The sequence below is a fragment of the Desmodus rotundus genome, chromosome 10, assembly GCF_022682495.2.
Source record: "Desmodus rotundus isolate HL8 chromosome 10, HLdesRot8A.1, whole genome shotgun sequence".
In the NCBI taxonomy this organism is placed as follows: domain Eukaryota; kingdom Metazoa; phylum Chordata; class Mammalia; order Chiroptera; family Phyllostomidae; genus Desmodus; species Desmodus rotundus.
The window spans coordinates 38,075,201-38,097,445 of NC_071396.1; the positions used below are offsets into that span (position 1 = coordinate 38,075,201).

Here is a 22,245-nt window from a genome sequence, read left to right on the forward strand (position 1 = left end):
CAGGCGCTCCCAAGTTTTGGGAATTATGAATAAAACTGTTATAAACACCTGTATGTAGGTTTTTGTGCCGACTTAGGTTTTCCCTTCTTTCAGGTAGATACAAAGGAGCACTACTACTAGGTCGTTTGGAATGACTATATTTAGTTTTGTAAGAATCTGCCACATGGTTTTCCAAGGAGCCTGGGCCCTGCTGCGTGAGCAGCAGGCGCTGCCAGTGTTCCGGGTTCTGGCCTTTCTGATGGGAGCGCAGTGCCCCTCACCAGAGCTCTGCTCGTCACGCCGTGAGCAGGAACATTACGCTGAAGGCCTACTTGGCAACGTAAGAAACTGAGAAACATGTTCACCTCCATGCGACTGGCTTCGGCTTTTTCAGTGTTGGAAAGTCTCTAAAATGAAAAAGCACCAATATCTTATCCTAAAACTGAGCATGAATGGAACCATTTATCACAAGACAAAAACAGGTAGAATGCCTTTTGATTTAAAAAAATACTCAGACAAAATGCTAAACGTCAGTGGCTGCACAACTCCTTGGGGTTGGTTGTTCAGCATTACAAAGCCACTACTTCCTGGATAGGTGACCCCGAATCCTTTACCGAACTAGCTTAACCCCAGGGCCACATCTGCAGACCAGCAAGGACCCTGCGCACAGTGGCCGGAGGTTAAACGGGACGTCTCGGCAGGGCCCGTCAGGCGCAGGCGCGCAGTGAGTCACAGTGGTTTAGATTCTGGCGTACAGACTGGAGCAGTCAAGGAAGCGCCCTCAGATTTCATGGGGTCAATAAGTAAGTCTGACTAACACCAGGCACTGAATAAGCAGTGAGCGTTCAGACGGACAGCTGGACTCTCCTGGTGTTGCCCTACACTAAGCATTTTATAGACACGATCTCGTTTCTTCTTCAGAGCAACCACCCACAGGTTCGCACGGTGCACATTTTAGAGGTAAGGAACCTGACGCCGTGTAGCAGTGTCTGTCATGGAGGCGTGCATTTCATTCCCCATGCTGCTTCACGTCAAAGAGAAGTTAGGTCAAAAGAAAGAGTTATTTTTGGCTTGGCCAGGACAGAGCAGACAGGCAGGGCCACAGAGAGCAGAGACTCATTGAGATACACGGGCCCCGTACAGGGAGGGAAAGCAGAGGCAGCAGCATAAACAGCTGGAAAGGGGCGGAAGCAGAAGGGGATTTCAGGCTGCACAAGGCAGAGGAAGAAGGTGGACAGTGGCTGTCAACAGGTGACAAACATACGTACATAAATAAATAAATAAATAACCACACGAGGGCAACCAAACCCACGGCTGAGTCCCCGACAAGGCCAGGAGGCAGAAGGGCGGCCGAGGCTGGCATCCCAACGAGTGTCCCGCACTCACACTATCGCCTATGATTACTTTACTACACACAGAAGCCCGGGGTCTGGATAGTCACACATACGTTCAGATGGTCTTGCCTTTGAGTCTTCCTAATTTTCTCTAGTATTGCCAAATTTTCTTTTTCAATTCCTTCATCCTCTGACTTTTTCCCACTAATAGGCTCCTCTTCCTTCATCTCATAGTGATCCAAGTCTTCTATATCCTATGAAAATTAGAAACATAGTAGCTTATTCAAACTTATGCCAGAAGTTAAATCACTCCTGACTCAAGAGGGAACAGAAGGAGCGAACACCTGTATTGGCTGGGAGGCCTTCACATTCCATGTAAAAGGCTCTCTGTTTATATCTTATATTTTGTTTGAAAACTACATTAGAATCTGAGTAAAGCATATTTAGTAGCTATTAGCAAATAAGCCACCTTTTAAATTTCCTACGAAGAGGGGATTTCACATAGTTTAGCACCAACATACCAAGAACCTTAACTGCTCAGACTGTGCTTGGGGCACTTCCCACCTCCACGTGTGCCGCGCCCGTGACCACTGCGACCGACCCGGACCCACCAGTCTCTCCCCTGGGCCTCCACCCCCTTGCCCCCCACTCCATTCAGTGCTCACCCAGACCTTCCCCTGGTCTGCCCCTTCCCACCCCATCTGCCATCGGATGCTTGTCCTCAGAGTTCCCACAGGGGCCCGGAGCCTGAATCTCCTCCTCCTGCACTTGGCCCTCGGCCACACTTCTATCCACAGACCCTCTGCACCTGAGTGTTACCCAGCTCACAACAAAACTCATCATTACCATCTTTTTAAAACAATATCCTCGGCCCGCTATTCTCCGCGTAAAGCCTTCCTATTAACAATCACACCAAATATAAAAGTTTGTCTTAAATTCAAGACTTTTAGCCATCTGCCTTTTCTAGACAACCAACCCTGATTTTCCCCGACTCCAACACGTCAACCCATCATCCTGGCAAAAGGAGAGCATCCAGTGCCCCCAAACACGCCAATGCCCGGGGTAGTTCTGGGCCCCTTTTAACCACATTATATTAGTTGCCTAGAAAATCTCCTCTTCATCCACCCAAAGCTGACTCCTCCGAAGCCTTAAGCACAAACTTTGAGCCTGAAAACCTCAGATATCGTGTCAGAGATGAGCAATTACAATGGCCTAGGCTCCATGCCTTTGGAATTTTCTCATTAAATTCTTTGATGATTTTCCAACCTGAGATAGTTCTATCATTTCTAGTGAGTAGTTCCTGAATGTTTTCTAATTCTTTTATTCAAACACAGAACTTCTGGCACTTAGTAGTTCTTCTCCTTAAAAATAACCAAATATAGGTTAAGTATTGATTACTATGAAATGTAAATACAATTCTAGTGCTAAATGTTAAGAGCTCTTATTTTCCAGAAAATCAAATTTAAGACATCAAATAAGCAATTTGCTCAAAAGCATATATTAGAGGCAAGGCCAGATTTTAGAAATTATATCAATTCCAAATACTCTGTGGTTTTCGTTCTGCCACGCTAAGACTGGTTTATAAGAGATCAGAGAAACTAGTAAAATTTTCAAAAATGAAGATATTTATAAAACGTTGTTCTTATATAAAATACCTACTTCACCCATCTCTTCCTCTTCTTCCTCTTCCGAAGTCACTTCTTCTGTTGTCCCATTCTGGAAGGGAAAGAGAATTTGTGGGGCGACACCGAGCCGACAGCACACCCCGAGGCCTCGGCAGCCACCACTGCGGCCCCGCTACAGTTTGCGACTGCAGCGCAAACATTGACTTTTACACCCAGCTTAGATTTGACAAATATTTATCAGCTTTTTAAAAAGTAAAATTTTGAACAATTCAACTTAATAGATATATTAGGAATAACAAAGGCAATTAGTCAAATATAAAGCAACTTGAAAAAAATTTAAAGACATTCTAATTTAAAATGAAAAGAACGTTTTACACATAAAGCTATGTGTGTAAGGTCAATGGCTTCTTTCACTGGAAATAAATATCCTAAACCATGATTCCTTAAATGTGCCTTTTCAACTTTGAAAAGCCTGAATCGTTCCATAAATTCAATTGCCTTACATTTTAAAAGGTGAAATGTGTTCGGACGAAATAGACCCTGCCCCAAACTAAAAACTGTAAAATGACCGTTTCACCCATTTCACTACAGAGCCATTTTCATTTCTGACAACATGCTATTTACCAAAGAATACTTCTTTAGGGACACAACTGCCCGCTCATTCACAGTGGGTCTGAGAGGCTTCAGGAAGGCCCTGTGTACTGAGAAGAGGCCGAGTTCCAAAGGGCAAGTTCCGGGGCCAGGGCGTACGTAGTTCTCCGGGACACAATAGATAAAGTTAGTAGGATTTCCCCCCAGGAATTTCTGGCTGTATTTTTTCCAACTACTGCTGGTCGGGATCACTCTCCTACACAGGAGGCCTGCTCTGGCGGCGTCTCGTGTGGGTGCCAGAATCAGAGAGAAAGACAGAATTTTTAAAATGTAACTCAATACAGCAGCAAGATCTTGGAACAGACTCATCTCTGCCAGCACCTTCCTGCTCCCACGCCAGAGGCAGGGCACAGACGTGCAAACCAGGAGAACAGAGTGACAACTGCTGAAGACATGTATCGAGGACTGATTCTGACGGATGGCACACCACATCTATAAATGAGCACATAGCCAAGTAGGGCCAGAGGTTGAAGCAGACTAACAGTCTGACAGAAAGGCCCCAAGTGGAACAAGCAGAACCACTGATCTGAAGCATCATTAATGAAGGAACTAACATTTAAAGATCTAATTGGAATATTTAGCAGTAATTGAGAAAACGTTTCATCCAAAAAATATAAAAAGATTACTACGCAAAGAACAAGAGAGTTCTGAGAAATCAAAGACTCCATCCCCCCTCCCCAAAAGTAAAACTCCATAGAAGAGCCAGAAAGCACACGGACTTGAATGAACAGGACATTTCCCGCACAGCCTTAGAGGGGAGGGAAAGGAGACGGGGAGGAGGGGGAGACACAGGAATAAGAGTGAGGGGAAAAGATTGGAATAGAGATCGAATACGCATCCAAAAGACAAAGGGAAAGAACTACAAGAGACAAGTGTTGCCCTGCTGACGAAAGACTTCCGAATGCTCCACAAGAATGTCGAAAAGTAAAACCCTGTACTTCAGTTACAGAAAAAACTGTACCAACTTCCAGAGGGAAAAAATAAAATATAGAGGAAGCATAAGAATCTGGCAGACATCAGACTTTTCATGTGTGACAACAGATACTGGAAGGGAAAGTGTAAAGCGTGCAAGAGGGACTCAGTCGTGAACTTAGACAGGAGCCACATTCGGGTATGTTCTCGTGGGCCCCAGCCCGGGCACAGAACCGCCCAGGGTCAGACGGGGTCTGTCTGGTGACCACATGACAAAAACAAACACCGAGGATTCAAGGCACACTCCGCGCCCACAGCCCACAAGCCTTCACACCGTGCACACAGTGTGACTTAATGCGAAGCTCAAAGCAGGCAACCCCAAACCACGCTGTTCAGGGATCCTATACGGGTGACAAAACCCGGGGGAGGGCGGCACACGGGAAGGAGCCACACGAGGCTTCTGCTTCTTCACAGGGGTGGCCTCGGGTGCCACTATTTGTTACACTAAACTTATGTTCATGTTTTCAATACACATGGCTTAAAGCTGTTCCTCGTGAAATATAACAAGTATATAAACAGAAGTTGGACTCAAACTCCTTAGGAAATACCATCTATGTAGACAGTTAGTACACTAACATGAAAAGCCTGTGCAATGAGTCCCAGCAGCCGAGGGGACAGCGGGCACCTACGTGTTTGTGGAAAAGGCCACTAAAGCACAGCAACCCGAGCCGCTGGACACGAGATTCACTAAGACCTGAGCAAAGCATGAGAAAGACAGACAACAAGTTAGGTTTAAAAAACAAAAGGGCTGATTCTTTAGAAAAATAATAAAATAAGCCAATATAATAAAACAGACAAGCCTCTGCAATCAAGATAAGGGAAGCAAATTTAGAAATGGAAAGGGGAGTGTAACCACTATAACCACAGAGGAAGGTGCAGAAAGTGAACACACATGTTTACAACAGCTTCCAAAGTATGGAGGAAGCGATCATTTTCTTCAGATCTACAATCACTGAAACAGAGTGAAGAAATGGAAAATCCAAACAAACTCATACAGGGAAGAGCAAAACAGATCTGGCTCGGGTGTTTATTTAAACCAGGCTTTCTCAACCATGGGCCTGTGAGGGGTCACCTAAGTCTTTGCTGTGGGGGCTGTGCTGACATTGCAGGGTGTTTAATAACCTTCCCTCTGCCCACAAAATGCCACGAGCACCCCCCTCAGCCAACAAATGCAACAAATTTGACAGCCACAAATACCTCCAGATATGTACAAATGTCCCCTGGGAGGCACACTTGCCCCCCCTGTTGATTTAAACTCTCCCAGGTCTTAGACACAAACAAAAAGCTTCCTAGGCCACTTTATGAGACTGCATAACCCCGATACTGAAATGAAACAAGAGCGTAAAGGGAAACGAAAAGACAAAATCATATTACAACCTCACTTAAAGTAGAAAATTCCCAAAACAAAATATATCCACAGTGTGCGGCCCCCTCAACCGGCAAACATGCAGGTGTGGAGGGTTTATTATGGGAATGCAAGGATGGTTCAAAATCAGGAAAAACTTCTTCCTGTAAGTCACACGTTCTGTTATATCCCAGTATGGAATTACGCACCGTCACGGAAAACAAGGCAAGCTACATGTATTGTGTACACGGTGTGTTATTAAGTAGAAAACTGAAGTTGTAGACATTCCAGAGAAGGCGATTTGAACACAAAATAGATATTTCTCCCACTGTCTCTCCTTCCTGAGACTCCACTAGAGTTTCAGAGAAGAATAAGCACAGTGAGGAAAAAAGAAGGGGCACTGGCGGCAGGAGAGAGAGCTCCCTCATGCTGCCTCATAACAGTTAGTGGTGTGTGGGGGGGGTAGTTAATGGCGTGAATAGGTGACACCTTCTGCAGGTTGGGGATGCCGACCACAGGGAGGCGCTCTGGACCCATGGCAGAGGCTCTTGGCCCGGAGACACCAGTGCACTGGGCAGTGGGCGTGTGCACAGGGCTGGACATAGAGGTGGACCCACAGCCCATACGCAGAGCACACTGCCTGGCCCCCAACACACGGCTCTTGCCGCTCCACAAGCAGAATCCAGGCCGGCAGGGCTGCGCATTTGGGGAAACTCCACTGGTTTCAGCCACCATGTGTCACTGTACCAGGAACCAGGCGGAGGCAGAGGGGCTGGAAGTCAGCTGATGCCCCGCCCACAAACTATCAGTGAGCAAGTCCTGGCCACAGAGAAGCAAATCAAACCCTCAGCCCCTCTCTCAAATGTGAATGAAAAAATGAGCAAGGACAAAAAGAAAAAACATGATTGAGCATCAGAGACTAGACAGATAGTTGAGAAAAGTCTTCAAAAAGAACAAGACCAAAATAAGCTAATATTTTAAAATAAAGCATTACAGAGAAAACTGAGGTGCTGGAGAAGAGGAGGACCAGAGTATCAACATGGGTCCTTACAGCCCCTGGCAGACAGACCACAGCTATGACACAAACACAGAACGAACGCTGTAGGTGATGAATAATCAGAGACCAAGAAAAGCTCTTGAAAGGTATGGTTCAGCTTGGGAGGGGACACCCAGTGAGGCACACGTCCCAGCGTGCACCCCTCACGGTCCCCTCCCATGGTCATTGGGCCTGACCCTGGGGCTAACTGTAACCACTACCTGGGGTGAAAATGTCACTGGGCCAGGTTCCCCTTTTGTGCTCTTGGAAGCCAAAAATAACTGTTCTGATTACCGTCCTGAAGAAAGAGGAGCCACAGGAAGAGGTCCTGGAGGCCACACGGAGAGGAGCACCATGTGGAGAGAGCGAGGCAGTGGACGTGGGTGAAGCAGCCCCGTCGGACACCCCAGCGCAGCCGCAGGCCCCAACGCCCGGAGTCCCAGCCACAGCTGACCACTCTGTGAGGCCGGCAGAAACACTGTCTAGCTAGGCTGACCCACACAACCGGGAGACACAGAATGAACTGTTGTTTTAAGCCATTAAGTCCTGGGGTTCCTAATAAATAACCGAGACAAAACTTAAAGTTATGGCTGTCCTAATATAATTTCTAAAAGTTGAAAGATAAGAAAGTCTTCCAGAATTTGAATTAAAAGACACAGAGAAAGAACATAGATAGTATCAGAGGCACAAAGACTCAAGGGAAGAGTCTTATCTGATGAGTATGCATTCCCAAATGAACAAAGCAAGAAAATGGAAAGGAGAAAATTACCCCAGAAAAAATACAAGAACATTTACACAAGGAAAATCATTTCAAAGTAGAATTGTATCTTCAAGCCAAGTATCAGGCATGAGGGCAGACAGCGACAGCGGTCACCACAGTACTGGGCACTTACTGAGCAGCTCGCACTGCTCCGAGTGACGTACAGCTACTCACTCACTCTTCCGAGCCGCCCCCCCCGCCCCCGCTGCCCCCCGCATCTTGCAAATGGGAAACTGACGCACAGTGACTAGGCAAGTGGCCCGAGCTAATTAGGTAATGCCGCTAACAAGCAGCAGAACCCAAAGTCACACGAATGTTGGTTTGGCCACAGCTTTTTAGAAGCTAGAACTCAGAAAACATACTACCCCGTCATGCTTTCTCGGGCTTTTACTCGCAGATGTACTCGGGCAAAACGTGAAAGGTGAGCCAAGAAAGATGGCACGAGGTCAGAAAACAGCAGATCAGAGGGGACAAGAAAAATTTCAAGATGACAGCTGTGCAACCAGCTCGGGGAGCAACGCCCCAAGACTGGTGCGGCAGAACCCGAGGCCCAGTGAGAGAGGACGAGCTCACAGAAGTGGGAGAGAATGTACAGGGTTATTATGAGGAAGGCATTCTTATAATCCTGATAACCACCTAGAGCATCTCCCGCTCGGAGGAGGTAACGTCGGGGTGAAGCTGCCTTACAAAGGACAGACGGGCTTAAGGCGACAGCGCTGCAGGTACAGCAGACACCTGAGGAGGCAGGACACGTGCGGAGACCAGAAGCATTAGCAACAGAAGGTGGGGGTGGGAGGGGGCGATTTTGTCGCTGTCATAGTAAATACCAGCAGCTGCAAGAAATGACAAGGTTATTTTTAGTACCTACAACAAAACCAAAACAATTCAACAGCAAAAACTAACTTCTAAATAAGTTATATCATAAACAAAGAAAAAGTGTCCTAGTTTTACTTTTGTTTGAGACAATTCATTTTAGCTCTTGATCATCAGAGAAATGTTACTTTACCTGACCCGTGGGGAGGGGCTGATCCAGCATCTCAACATCCAGGTGCTTAGGAAGGTCATATAATCTGCAGAGTTCACATATCAACCACTTCAGCTGCTGACGAAGCTACAAAACACATTTCGGTAAATAAGCATTACGTCAAAGAGCCCTTAGGAACCAACAGTAATGCCATAACCACTGTAAGCAATCCAGTAGGAGATGGAAAAAGTCTCCTACTGCCCAGTTACAGCCTACAGATAAAAGAGCAGTGTTTAAAGAGGTATCCTTAGGGGCTGCAAGCACACAAAAGTCACTATGGCTTAAATGTGGTCCTCCAACTGACCCCTAGCAAAAACGACATCAGCAAAAAGGCAGAAGGGGAGCTCCAGACACTGCCCAGTTTTCAGCTGCTAACTTCGTGTCATGGAAACTTGTCACTTCAGACGAGTGCATTAATATGTTACTGAGGCTACGGAACATGGAGGCAGTCTGGTTGCACATGGGTCATACCATCACATGTTCCACAGCCGTACTTGTGCAAAGAAACGGGGACATGCGCGACCTGGTGGGCAGAGCCGTGGAGGCTAGGTGGCCTGGGGTGTGGAACCTGACTGCCTTGGTCTGAGTCTCCCATGTGTAAAACCAGAAAATCAAACCTTCTCGTTTGGTAAAGATTAAGTGAAATCTTCTGTGAAACACTTGGAACTTAGTAGCCTCTCAAGTGTCCACCTAAAACTGCAAAAAATCACTGCTCTAGTGTCCATTTTTACATCCATACTGTTTTGTGAGTATATCTACTTTGAGCAAGGGAACGTATGTGCACACGTGTGTTTCACTGTTTAAAAAAACATGTTCAATGTGTAAGTTCAGCAATTACGGGTTAAGAAGACTGGTCCACGCTCAGTACATCTGACCAGTAGCGAGTCAGGCGACTTACTCCCCTGGACCAGGAACGCTTTCCTGGACGTGTCTGACCAGGAAAAGAGAAGAAGAGAAAGAAGCAGGTTTATGAAGGACTAAGAAAACAGATACAAGATTAGAAAGGGTTAAACAAAGCAAAGAACAAGTCTTTCCAAAGTGGAAAATGGACCAAATGTGAGTGAGAAAAGCTGAGCTAAAAATTAAGATGAAAAAGTGTCCGCAAGCTTCAAAGGCCATCAAGCCGCACAGCGGACCTGTCACCCACTCAATACGCTCTGGTCTGCGCTGAGTGCACAGCGCAGATGCGGCTGGGCAGCTTGGACCCTGACCCAGGTATCTACGCCAGGCCCCGGGGCAGGCAGCGTGGGGTAGAGTCACACCCAGCAGGAAAAACAGGGGTATATCTTCCAGGAATTTCCACTTTCACTCCCCCCAAAGTGTCTGAGGGGTGGGTCAGAAACTAAGATCATGGGGAAAAACTGAAGAAACAATCAGGAGGTAGGTGGACAGGTCTCAGAAACTTCCTAGCTAGCAGAGGTAGGGGTGGGAGGGGCGGTCAGGAAACACTGGGATAAAAAGAACTTTCAGCTCGTTGCCAGGCCCCAGGTTTGGGCACACGAGATGAGTGTCCTTGTATCATTTTGTCCCACTCACAGTCCCAAAGAGAATACTGAGGGAAGCGTGACGGGGTGGGGGCCTGCAGGGACAGGCGAGGTTACTGGCAGCTGTGATTGGACTGAGCAGCAACCTCGTCATAGCCCAGTGAGAGTCACGGGGTCTACGTGATACCCAGACACATAGGGGTTGGACACTCAAGAGAAAGACTTTAGCTAGAGCTGCAGATCTAGGAACCCCAGGAACACAGGCCACGGTTTCAGTAACAGGAGTGTGAGAGATTACACAGAGAAAGCATGGAGTGAGAGAAAGGACCAGACCAAGGCAGGCAGAAGGAGATACAAACAGGAGACCTGACCCTTCAGTTATCTGACCCAGCAGACAGAACGTGACTTGAATTTTCCACCCGCACTTACCACAGAGCCTGGCACAGAAACCAGCTGATGAAAAAAAAAATCCCTGTGTTCTACTGCTAGTACTGATTTCCCGTAGGCACCCGGGGAAAACATGAGTCTAAACCAGCGCAGACACAGATTTTCCACAGCCCTGACTGCAAAAGCAGCCAGGTTACAGACACTCCCCTACACCTCACTTTTTCACTTGGAGCATCTTGGAAGGTTGTATGTGCTCTTGTGAAAAGGCTGGCTGCGTTATTTCTAACTACAACATAATATCCTACTGCAAAACTGCCCATGATAACTTTTATTTAACCAGCCCTGTATCGGTGGGCACCCAGTCACACACGTTGGATGGAGGAATGTTTCAACGAGGGGACCAGCACCGGCACTTGTCGCTGCAGACAGGCCGGTATTAGGACTACAGACAGAGCCACTGGACTCAGCAGCTACAGGTAAACACTTTTAGTGCAGCAATGAAGGCAGAATCCAGACGCTAATGAATTCAGTGAAGTAAGGGTGAGGGCAGATAAGATTATTCTGTCAGCAAACGAGGTGATGAGACAACTGCAGGAGACGTAAGAAAGAATGGAGGGTGAGTTTTGGGTAGAGGGGAGTTCTTTTACAATTACTTTTTTATAGAATTAGGCCCAATTTTATACCCTGTGTCATTTCACTTTATGAGCATTTTTAAAAAGATTTTATTTGCCTTGGCTGGTGTGGCTAAGTGGATTGAGCACTAGCCTGAGAACCAAAGGGTTCACAGTTCAATTCCCAGTCAGGGCACATGCCTGGGTTGCAGGCCAGGTCCCCAGTAGGAGGTATGCAAGAGGCAACCTCTAAAAATAAATAAATAAAATCTTTTTAAAATTTTTATTTATTTTTAGAAAGAGGGGAAGGGAAGGTAAAAGAGAAGAAGAGAAACATCGATGGGTTATTTCTTGTAGGTGCCGCAACTGGGGAAGCACAAGCCAGGCATGTGTCCTGACTGGGAATCAAACCAGCGACCTTCAGCTTTGCAGGACAACACCCAACCATCTGAGCCACACTGGTCAGGGCTGTGAGCATTTTTTGATGGGATATTTTAGACTTTGGAAAACAACCCCATTCATTTATACCATCACAAAACTTACTTTAGATCTTTAGAAAAGGAGGCGGCCGGGAGGGAGCCGTCACGCCTTCCCTGTTGTCACCCTTCGCCGGAGATGAACGCACGTCCTCTGACTTTTCTTACCTCTAACCTTCATCACTCTCAGACTAGCTTTACTTTGAAAATACTCTTTAAACTGGTGTTCTTCTGTTCTCAGTTTTAGGAACAAATGTGTTTAAACCACCTGTAACTTATTTTGACAAAAATCTGAGGTAAGACTCTGACTTCCCCAAAGGTCAATTCTCCGAATACTGTTAACAGAGTAATCCATCCTCCCTTCCTCAGCACTTCAACCCCAGTGAGCCTACGCTAGGTCCTCAACTGCACGGCTACTTCCATGCTCTTGCCGCCTTTGCCGCGCTGCCCAGCGCCGGTGCTCGGTGCGGCCTCTCATCTCTAGTAGAACAAGTCTCTGTCCATTGCTTTTTTTCAACCTCATTACTATTTTTTAGTATTTACTCTTCAGAACAAATGTTAGATTCATTTTCTCAGGTTCCACAATTACGTAAGTTTGATTTTTCTACTGGAATTGCATTCAATTTACGAATTAACACAAAGCTCTGGAGAGAACTAACAGATTTATAATACAGAGTCTGCCCACCTAGGGCCGCACCGAGTCATTCCACTCAGCAAATTTCTGTAATTTTCCTGATGCATCTAAGTTTATTCCTAGGTATTTCATCTTTTAAATTCAACTGTAATGGCCAACAAAATACTTTTCTACTGTATTTTCTAGTTCAGTGTAGCTGATATCTGGGGGAAACACTGATTTTTACATAATAGCACTTTTAGCCAGTCATGTTAAAAATTATTTTTCAGTTGATTCCTTTGAATTTTTTTAGGTAAATAATCACATCACCTGCAAATAATGACTAATATTTTCTATAAGGACTTTACGACATCATGGAAAATATAACGATAATGTTAACTTTAAAAAATGATATAAAATATGATGTCTATTCTTTAAACACACATATAAAAATGTGTATTTTACTAGCAAAGAAAAAAATACTGAAAGAAGAAATATGTCATGTCAATAATAATTATAGCAGGTTGACATATTAGGGAAGATTGTTCTTTTCTCATTTTAAAAATTTTACTAGTTCTCTCACAAAGGTTACTTATTAGTTTTATAATCAAAGAAAACAGATTTTTAAATTATTTTTAAATGGAAAGTTACATTTGTCTTTATACATGTGTATGGGTGTTACATAATTTATAAGACTAAAAACTGTGTGCCTACCTTCGGCTTTCTCTGCAGTTCAGACTCCCGATGGAAACACAATCCCCTAACAAGGCGCAGGCGCCCTGCTGCCGGGATGGCCCCTCGCATCTCCCTCGCGGCCCTTTTCCGCTCCCCTCCCTGGCTGGTGGTCCCTACCAGAAATGCTTGCTTGGCCAATGGCCAGAATTCATGGAAGAAGAGAACACCTAAGTCCTGATCCGCATGAAGACTATTCCTCATGGGGAATACGAAAGAGAAATCAGGAAGTAAGCAGGAGATTTTGAAGTACTAAAACAAAAACAAACAAATAAAAAAACCCAGTCTTTAGCTCCTCTAAGATTATCAAATAATCATTAATCAGGCTTTTTACATCGTATTACCTGTTAACAGTTAATTTCTATCATGTAATGTTCACGAGGATAAACAGAAAGGAGCGTGGCTTATTTTCTTACCGAACTGTTGTTCTTAGCATCTTCTAGGCGTTCCAGAACCGAGGTCAGATTCGGGTCATCAGAGTCCACAAACCATATCGGTGAGGAAGACGGGTAGGATTCCTGTTACAGAGACACCTAGTTAAACACGCCTGAAACACATGAACCCGACGTGCAATTCAACCACACCGCCCAACGGCAAGATAACCATGGATTTAAGTAAAATATATCAGGGGGAAGAAGAGCAACATATGAAAATCCACGTGTGGAAAAACAAATTTCCTTTTATGGATTTTTTTTAAAAAACACAGTTTTATGGTTGAATCTTGCCCGCTCCATGTTACATAATGTATAAGTCTAAAAACAAACAAAAACCGACTTTACCCGGTAAGCAGTGTGATTTAAAACAAACAAAAGACAATACACCGTAAAAGTCATGTTTTACCAAAAGCAGAAGAAAATGGAATTCAAGCACCGAGAAAGACGGGCTGCCTTCTATCACGGCCTGGATTCTCAGCTGTAACATTTTTTAAAGGATTTAAAATCTGGAATCATAATAAATCTTTTAAAAAGCAAAAACAAATTTTAAAAAACAAGCTTGAGATACAATCTAAAGATTTAAACTTTACTATATCTGTGATTTTTTAAAAAAATAAAGCAAAGGAGCACGTCGAAACACATGAGTTAAATTCTTACAAATGCTAAAAATGACGTTAAAAAATCTATTCGCTTTCCGCATTGCTTCCTGAGTAGTGTGAGTACAGAAGTTACTTTGAGATCTTTCTCCACTAGAAAATTGGCACTAAAATCAATCCCTTCAATTATTATTTTTCCTAATAATTTTCCTTCCCTTCTTAGATTATAGGGAGGAATGTAGTTTCTAAAGGAACAGACTTCTTAAGTAAGGTTAAGATTACTTCTTTTCCTAAAATTTTATTTATTTTTTTAAAGAGACGGGGGAGGGAGGAAGAAGGGTAGAGAAACATCGCTATCACATGGCTCAGCCACACAGCCCCAACTAGGGGCCTGGTCCACAACCCAGGCATGTGCCTTGACCGGCGACCCTTCAGTTTGCAGGACAACACCCAACCCACGGAGCTGCACTAGTCTGGGCAAGATTATTTGTTAAATATATCTGGTGTGAGAAGGCAGAAGGAGGCTGCATTCAGCTTTCCCTTGTCATAGCAGTGGGAGTTGAGACGGACACTCTCCTTGAGTAGCCACTGCCTGTGGCACAGCTCACAGGCCAGTGGTGAACCTGAACACTGCGGGCCGCCTCTAAAGGCTCCCAATGGCCTTGCCTGGGTAGCTCAGCTGGTTAGAGCATCGTCCGGATTTCCCAAGGCTGCGAGCTTCATCCCCATCAGGGTACATGCGACAGTCAACCAATGAACGCATCAATACGTAGAACAACAAACCAGTGTGTCTGTCTCTGTCTCTCTCCCCACCTTCCTCTCTGTGTCTAAAATCACTACAGTAGAAAATTAAAATTCGAAATAAAAGCTTGAAGGATGAGTTGTCTGTGGCCACAACCAGAAAAGCTACCAATAAGTGGGCAAATTTCAACAAGTTCACCACCCCTACTACCATTTGGCACCATAACATGTTGTGTTGTCCTAAGGTGAGGCATCGCAACTCAAGGCCAATCACACCAACCTCTCTGGCCTGCCGTCGCTCAGGAAAAGGAGTTTCTGTCTCCTTCAGAAAGCCGCCGCGACACCAGTTTGTCACTCTACCCTGTCAGGCAGCTGCCAGCCAACTGCCCGCCAGAGTACTCAGTTTTTGCCACCTTCCCAATGACTGCACACGGCCGTCTCTGAGGATTTCATCACTTTTTGAAAATTTATGTACATGCTTCTTGATACAACAAGAAGAATTATAACAGTTATAATTTCTTCTGGAGGCCAGTAAAGGGATGCATTCTCTCACAATTTGCTGTTCAATAACTGTGGAGTGGAAAATGAAATAAACTGACAGAATTACCATCCAGTACCTTAATAAAATTCTAAATGCTCTGACAACATTTTAAAAAGTTACGAAAAGTCAGGGAAAAAAAACTGCTCCCTGATAATTAACCACTTCCCAAGTAAACAACTAAGTATCCAACATGAGCGGAGCCCACAGAAGCAGAGCGGGACCTACCACCAGTAAAATAAATAAACAAATAAAATACATACATACCCCTGAGATCAGAAAAATACTTAAGTGTTCCGAGCAGCAAATTACAGCTAATCAAAACATTCCACATGCCCTGACGGGTTCGGCTCAGTGGGCTGGGCATCGTCCTGCAAACCGAAAGGTCGCCCTTCCATTTCCGGTCAGGGCCCATGCCTGGGTTGTGGCCAGGTCCCTGGTTGGGGGCATTCGAGAGGCAACCGACTGATGTTTCTCTTGCACATGGACATTCCTCTCCCTTTCATTCTCTCTCCCTTGCCCTCTTTCTAAAAATAAATAAATAAAATCTTTAAAAAACAACAACAAATAAAAACCCTCTACATGAACTGAGGCAGAAGACAATGGCTAAAAAGGATGCCAACCACCTTATGTTCAGGGACCAGTGGGTGGTCTCCTTGGTTCTGAGTCTACTATCTTTCAGAATGATCTTTTAGAACACAGTTTACAACGGCCTTGGTAAAAAGGGCCCCTGCATCACCACTCTGGCTCTCAAGTAATGCTTCACATTCGGCAGTGACTGTTTCAATTCAGCTCCCCACCCCTCAACCAGCTGACATTTATCTAATGCTGTCCTTTCCCAGGTCTAAGGAAGTTTAACAACAACAACAAAAATCAAGTTACTAGGGGACACACCATTCATAACCTGGAAACCTAAGTCTCCTCTTCATATGTCTGTTCCTTTCGAGAAAGAGCATAAAGAGGGGGGTAGTGAGGATAGCTAACAGCGGGTATTTGACTCCGTATTATGAATTGGTCAGATGAATGAAAACAACGACTCCTCTGGCTCGGAAGTACCACTTCGGTGCTTACCGTGACAGGTCTGGTATTTCCGAGCGATTCTCTCAGAGTTTAATTTGGAAAGGCAACCTGTCCCAGGAGGCCAGACCAAAGGAAAGGTCTTGGGCTCTTTAGTCAAGTTTCGTTCATTATTTCTTTTGCATAACCCCCGCTGGGCACCTTTTCATCAGCATCAAGACCACAAACACAGAAAGTTAAGAAAAGGACAGCGCTGATTTATTTTCCATGAAATGCTACCTGTGTCTGGACCAAGAATCAAGTCCGCACTCATCACTTTTACATCTACAGAGAACATTACTGTTGGTATAGAGCTTTCTTAAATGTGCTTTCACGTTGGGCAAAAAGGATGATCGACTTCATAGAAAAACACAGAGGAATTGATTTGCTTAAGGTCCCAACTACTTTGGTTAAGGTCCCAGCTACTAAGTAAAAAATAAACATTTTCTCTCCCATAAACTGAGAGCTCTCACATTTTTTAATTTAGTGTCTTCCTGCTGGGAGGGAGGGGGGCTTTTTGGCAACAATGGATAGAAATTTAATTAAACAAAAAAGTTCCAGCACAAGTAGCCTGGCAAATAGCCACGTATGCAGAGAGTAAGGATTTACGCTACACAAATAATAAAGTATGAGGGTTTATTAGTTTACTAGCTAATGAATGTACTTCGGGGGGGATTTTTCACTCTAAAACACCAATTTCCCACCAAAAAATCCATAAAAGGAGTAATGAAGTTGCCAAGTTATGTTAAATGTTTCAAAAGGACTAAAAGAAAACCAGACACAGGCTCCCAGTAAGGCCGCACAGGTTATTGAAACAAGCGGTTTTGCCTTTAGGTGCGATCACAAGAACAGGATGCTACTGGTACCTAGATCTCTTTCCTGAAAGTGGAAAACCAGTACCTAGGTTTTCACAATCTTTCTATCATGAGTTCGTTTTTTCATTACTAAAAAGATTCCTTGAAGTTAGAAATAGCACTCTTTGCCCTTCATATTTAAGATTAGGACAAATTTATAAAACAGAAAAAAAAATTAGCTCAATTCCTTTGGCCTAGAGAGCAAAACGTCAATGTTTGGTTTTTCACTTCTTAAAACTGTCTTTCATGTGAACTTGAAGTCAAATTACAGATTTCCTATCAAGCCCTCAGTGACCCTTTAAACGCTTCTGCACTGTGCATGGCACTATCCTGATGTTGTCTGTACACTTTCGACAAACTTTTCAGTTAACTTACACGACAGTTAAGAGTTGTTCAATTGAATACAGCTAGAACAAGGACCAGACAACTCAATAAATATTTACTGAGTGAAAGATGAAACACATAATTATAGAATATTCTCTCTTGCCATCACAAAAAAAAAAAGACTATAAAAGACAAACTTCGGGAGAACCAAGATGGCGGCATAGGTAGATACACTGCGCCTCCTCGCACAACAAGAACTGACAGAAAATCGAACGGCAAGGGGGTCCAACACCAAGGAAATACAAAATAAACATTCATCCAGACCGGTAGGAGGGGCGGAGACAGGCACCGGGGTGGAGAGGACTCACGTGGCCGTGGCGGGACTGAGACTGGCGGAGTGTGGGACGAACGAGGCAGGCAGTCCGAGCACTAGCAGCCCCTGCAGCCCCACATTTGTGCAGATAAACCAAGAGAGCCGGACTCAGAGTGGCAGAGAGCGGGGCAGGCAGAGCAGTGGGTAGCACCCCGGGGCCCCACATTCGCACACAGATAAACCGGGCGAAGCAGACTGCGCAACCCAGGGCTCCAGCTCCGAGAAATAAAGCCTCAAACCTCTGATTGAAAACGCCCGTGGGGGTTGGGGCAGCAGCAGGAGAGACTCCCAGCCTCACGGGAGAGGTCGTTGGAGAGACCCACAGGGGCTTAGAGTGTGCACAAGCCCACCCACTGGGGAACCAGCACCAGAGGGGCCCAGTTTGATTGTGGGTATCGGAGTGAAAGACTGAAATCCAGAGGAGAGTGAGGCAGGCGCCATTGCTCCCTCTTGGCCCCTCCCCCACGTACAGCGTCACAGCACAGCTACCAGTGTTACCCTGCCCCCGTGAGCACCTAAGGCTCCGCCCCTTAAAGTAACAGAAGCTCCAAGATCCCCCCCCCCAAAAAAAAAGGCCCAAATGACAGAACACTTCAAAGCTCCAGAAAAAATACAACTAAGCGACGAAGAGACAGCCAACCTATCGGATGCACAGTTCAAAGCACTGGTTATCAATATGCTCACAGAATTGGTTGAATCTGTTCGAAAAACAGATGAAAAAATGAAGCCTATGCTAAGAGAAACAAAGGAAAATGTACAGGGAACCAATAGTGATGAGAAGGAAACTGGGACTCAAATCAATGGTATGGTCCAGAAGGAAGAAACAAACATCCAACCAGAAAAGAATGAAGAAACAAGAACTTGGAAAAATGAGGAGAGGCTTAGGAACCTCTAGGACATCTTTAAACGTTCCAACATCCGAATTATAGGGGTGCCAGAAGGAGAAGAGGAAGAACAAAAAATTGAAAACTTATTTGAACAAATAATGGAGAACTTCCCCGATCTGGCAAAGGAAATAGACTTCCGGGAAGTCCAGGAAGCTCAGAGAGTCCCAAAGAAGCTGGACCCAAGGAGGAACACAACAAGGCACATCATAATTACATTACCCAAGATTAAACGCAAGGACCTACATCCAAGATTACTGTATCCAGCAAAGCTATCATTTAGAATGGAAGGGCAGATAAAGTGCTTCTCAGATAAGGTCAAGTTAAAGAAGCTCATCATCACCAAGCCCTTATTATATGAAATGTTAAAGGGAGTTACCTAAGAAAAAGATCAAAAATAGGAACAGTAAAAATGACAGCAAACTCACAGTTATTAACGACTACACATAAAACAAAAACGAGAGCAAACTAGGCAAACAACTAGAACATGAGGGTTGTCAATAAGGGAGTGGGAGGGGGAGAGGGGGGTAAAGGTAGAGAATAAGTAGCATAGATGATAGGTGGAAAATAGACAGGGGGAGGGTAAGAATAGTGTAGGAAATTTAGAAGTCAAAGAACTTATAAGCATGACCCATGGACATGAACTATAGGGGGGAATGTGGGAGGGAGGGGGTGGGCAGGATGGAGTGGAGTGGGGGGGGAAATGGGACAACTGTAATAGCATAATCAATAAATATATTTAAAAAATAGGAAAAAAAAAGACAAACTTCCAAAACGATAACAATAGAACATAAGCAAAGCAGTCAATAGTAAGGACTGTAAAAGGGAGAAAATATCAGCATGAAGTCAGTATGACTAGAGACCCTGCAGGGATGGTCAGATGCGGAAAGACGAATTGGGGTGGAGAGAAGGGGCACATGCCCCACAGCACAAACTGCTGGTGCAGAAGCCCGGAAGAAGAAGGGGCACCGCATCTTTTGATGATTATTTGCAAATCAAGGCATGCAGGTGTGTAAGGAACAGCCAGTGGAGCTCCCATTCACTCCAACGTTACAGAAACTGCAAAAGGACGCTCCTTAGTAAACGCGAAGACAGAGCCTAGCACCTCAATTCCAGCAGTGTCTACTAGCGGTACTGTTATGCTAGTGCCCACCGAATCCCCTCTTCGCTGGGTGTCTAACTGACTTCCGGCTCTGCTCCCTAATCCAGGCCGTTGCTCAGTACCGTCGTGCGCGGCAGCCTCCTAGCAGCCTCCAGCATGGCTGTCAATGGGGCCCTGGTGGCACTAGAGGTGGGATGATTGTCGTGGCAGACTGTCTGATAATTACAAGTCATTTGGAATCCCCGTACCCCTGGCACTAGCTGCCCCCAGGGATGACCACGGCCGCACACACCTTCCCCTGAGGCACCCAGTGCGGAGCCCCGCCCCCACACCCAGTCCTGGCGGGCAAACGCATTCCCCTGGGCTGTGGGCGTGACTAGCGGCTCCCGGAGTCCACTCTCCCACCATCCGCACCAGCCCCACCGTTTCCCGGCCCTGCGCCAGATCCCGCTGCCCCAGAATAACCACCACTGAGGTCAGGCTCCTGGTGATCACACACTTCTTGAGCACTACTGCTTCCTGCTTCCCATCGTTGGGAAAATGTCCTCTTCGCACTGGGCTCCTCACGTCTCCATCCTAACTTGTCGCTATTCCTAAGCAGCCCACCCTTTCTTGAGCCTCGGTGTCTTCCCGGGCAGGGTTTCCTCTGCGTGAAATGTTCTCCGGATCCCTTCAAAATGCTATTGCACTCACCTGTGACAGCGCGGCCACTGCCCGGCTCGCAGCCTCTGCCGCCTCTGCAGCGCCCCCCACCCACCGCCGCCGGCAGTGAGTGCTGCCTGGGGCTTTCCTGACTCCGCAGAATGGGGGTCACAACTCGTCGCAGAGACCTGTGCCCCAAGAACACGGAACTCTGCGAGCAGGGACTGCTCCGCCCCGTCCCGCACGGCCAGTGCCCGCAGCACTCCGACGCTCAGTAAACCGCTCCGTCCTCCGCCAGCGCGGCGCTCGACTGAACTGGTTTTTCCGGAAATGCTCAGCTGCTGCTCCAGAGAGCACTCAGAAACCCATCTTAATGGCCATCGTGGCCACTTCCAGGCCTCAGCCAACTCCCGAGCGGCCGCGGACTTCCTCGCGGAGGAACACGGAGCTGCCCCGGGGCCTCGGTCGGTGCCGCGGTCCGAGGAGCACGTCCGCCCGGCGGCTCGTCCCCCGGCTCCCCGACCCCCCGGCCCCGAGGAGCCTCCCTGGTCCCTGAGAGGCAGCAGGAGGGTCCCTGTGCCCCGTGACAGGAAGTGGACCGTCCCCACTCAGGGCACCTGCGCGGCTGCACGGCTCCCGCACCTCCCAACGACGCCCCGGGTTCGGGTCAGCTCCTCCCAACACGCGGACGCGGAGAGGCGCGGGTGGGTCGCGGCCTGACGCCCTGAGGCGGACAACTCCAGGGCCTCTCCCGGCCCCCAGCCCGTCCCCGCCGCCCGCGCAATCGAGCGCGGCCATGGCGACCCCGGTGCCGCCGTCCCCTCAACTCCCCGCACCCCCTCACCCCCGCGGCGACCTGGCTGCGAAGGGGCAGCGGCCTCGCGTGGCGGCCGCCGGCCCCCGGCCGGGGGTCTTTGTCCTGGCCACCCCAGTCCCAGGTCCCCCCGGCCCGGCCCGGCCGCCGCACCGTGATGTTGCAGTGCAGCGTGAGCACCGAGGCCGCGCTGCTCGGGGGCCGCACCAGGAACTGGCAGTGCAGCTCGTCCAGCTTCCAGCTGACGATGCGGAACCGCTCGTGGTTCTTGTCGAAGATGGACGCCAGGAACTTCAGCTCAGCCTTGAGCCCCGAAACCGACATCCTCCCCTCATCTCCGGCGGGGAGCCGGGCCCGCGCCGCCTTCACGGCCGGAAGAGGCTGAGGGCAGCCGGCCGGGCAGCGGCTCTTTGTAACCGACGCGGCCGGCAGGAGGCGGCAGCCCGAGGCCGAAGAGGGCTACACGACACCACCCTGCCACCGGCAGAGGCCGCCCGCCCCACCCCGGCCCCGCCCCCACCCCAAGCCACGCCCCCGAGGCCAGCGCGCCCTCCCCGTTCTGCCGTGCTCTACCCGCTCTACAGTGGCAACTACTAGTTCGCATCAGGTCACGCTCCCCTCATCCGCGGCCCCGCTAGCCCCGCATTCATTCCCTTCCTCCTGTGGAGCCTTTGCCCTGGATCCCACGCCGGCCACAGCGCTCTCACGTCCGTGGGGCCGCCTCGCTGACCACGCCTTTTAAAGTACCACACAGTCACCCTGAATCACATCAGCACCTACCACTGTCTGACCTTCTTTCCTCCTCATTTGTTCATTGTCTCTGCCCAACACCAAGGTCTTATTCAGAGCCGCAACCCC

General features: G+C 47.2%; 1 protein-coding gene across 4 annotated transcripts in view; it reads right to left on the reverse strand.

Moving 5' to 3' along the window:
* The window catches only part of UBE2Q2 (ubiquitin conjugating enzyme E2 Q2), a 37,221-nt gene extending 15,342 nt beyond the window's left edge, over positions 1–21,879 (reverse strand). For 3 of the 4 annotated variants that reach the window (XM_024561621.3, XM_024561620.4, XM_024561618.3), the window contains exons 1-5: positions 21,541–21,879; positions 13,446–13,547; positions 8,709–8,813; positions 2,973–3,029; positions 1,427–1,567 (exon numbers count right to left, since the gene is read on the reverse strand). In XM_024561621.3, coding sequence (XP_024417389.1) covers positions 1,427–1,567; positions 2,973–3,029; positions 8,709–8,813; positions 13,446–13,547; positions 21,541–21,711 — 576 coding nt within the window. In that variant the 5' untranslated portion in view covers positions 21,712–21,879. The remainder of the gene's footprint in view (positions 1–1,426; positions 1,568–2,972; positions 3,030–8,708; positions 8,814–13,445; positions 13,548–21,540) is intronic. The other variant, XM_045196369.3, reaches the window with a different exon arrangement.
* Between the last annotated feature and the right edge of the window lie 366 nt (positions 21,880–22,245).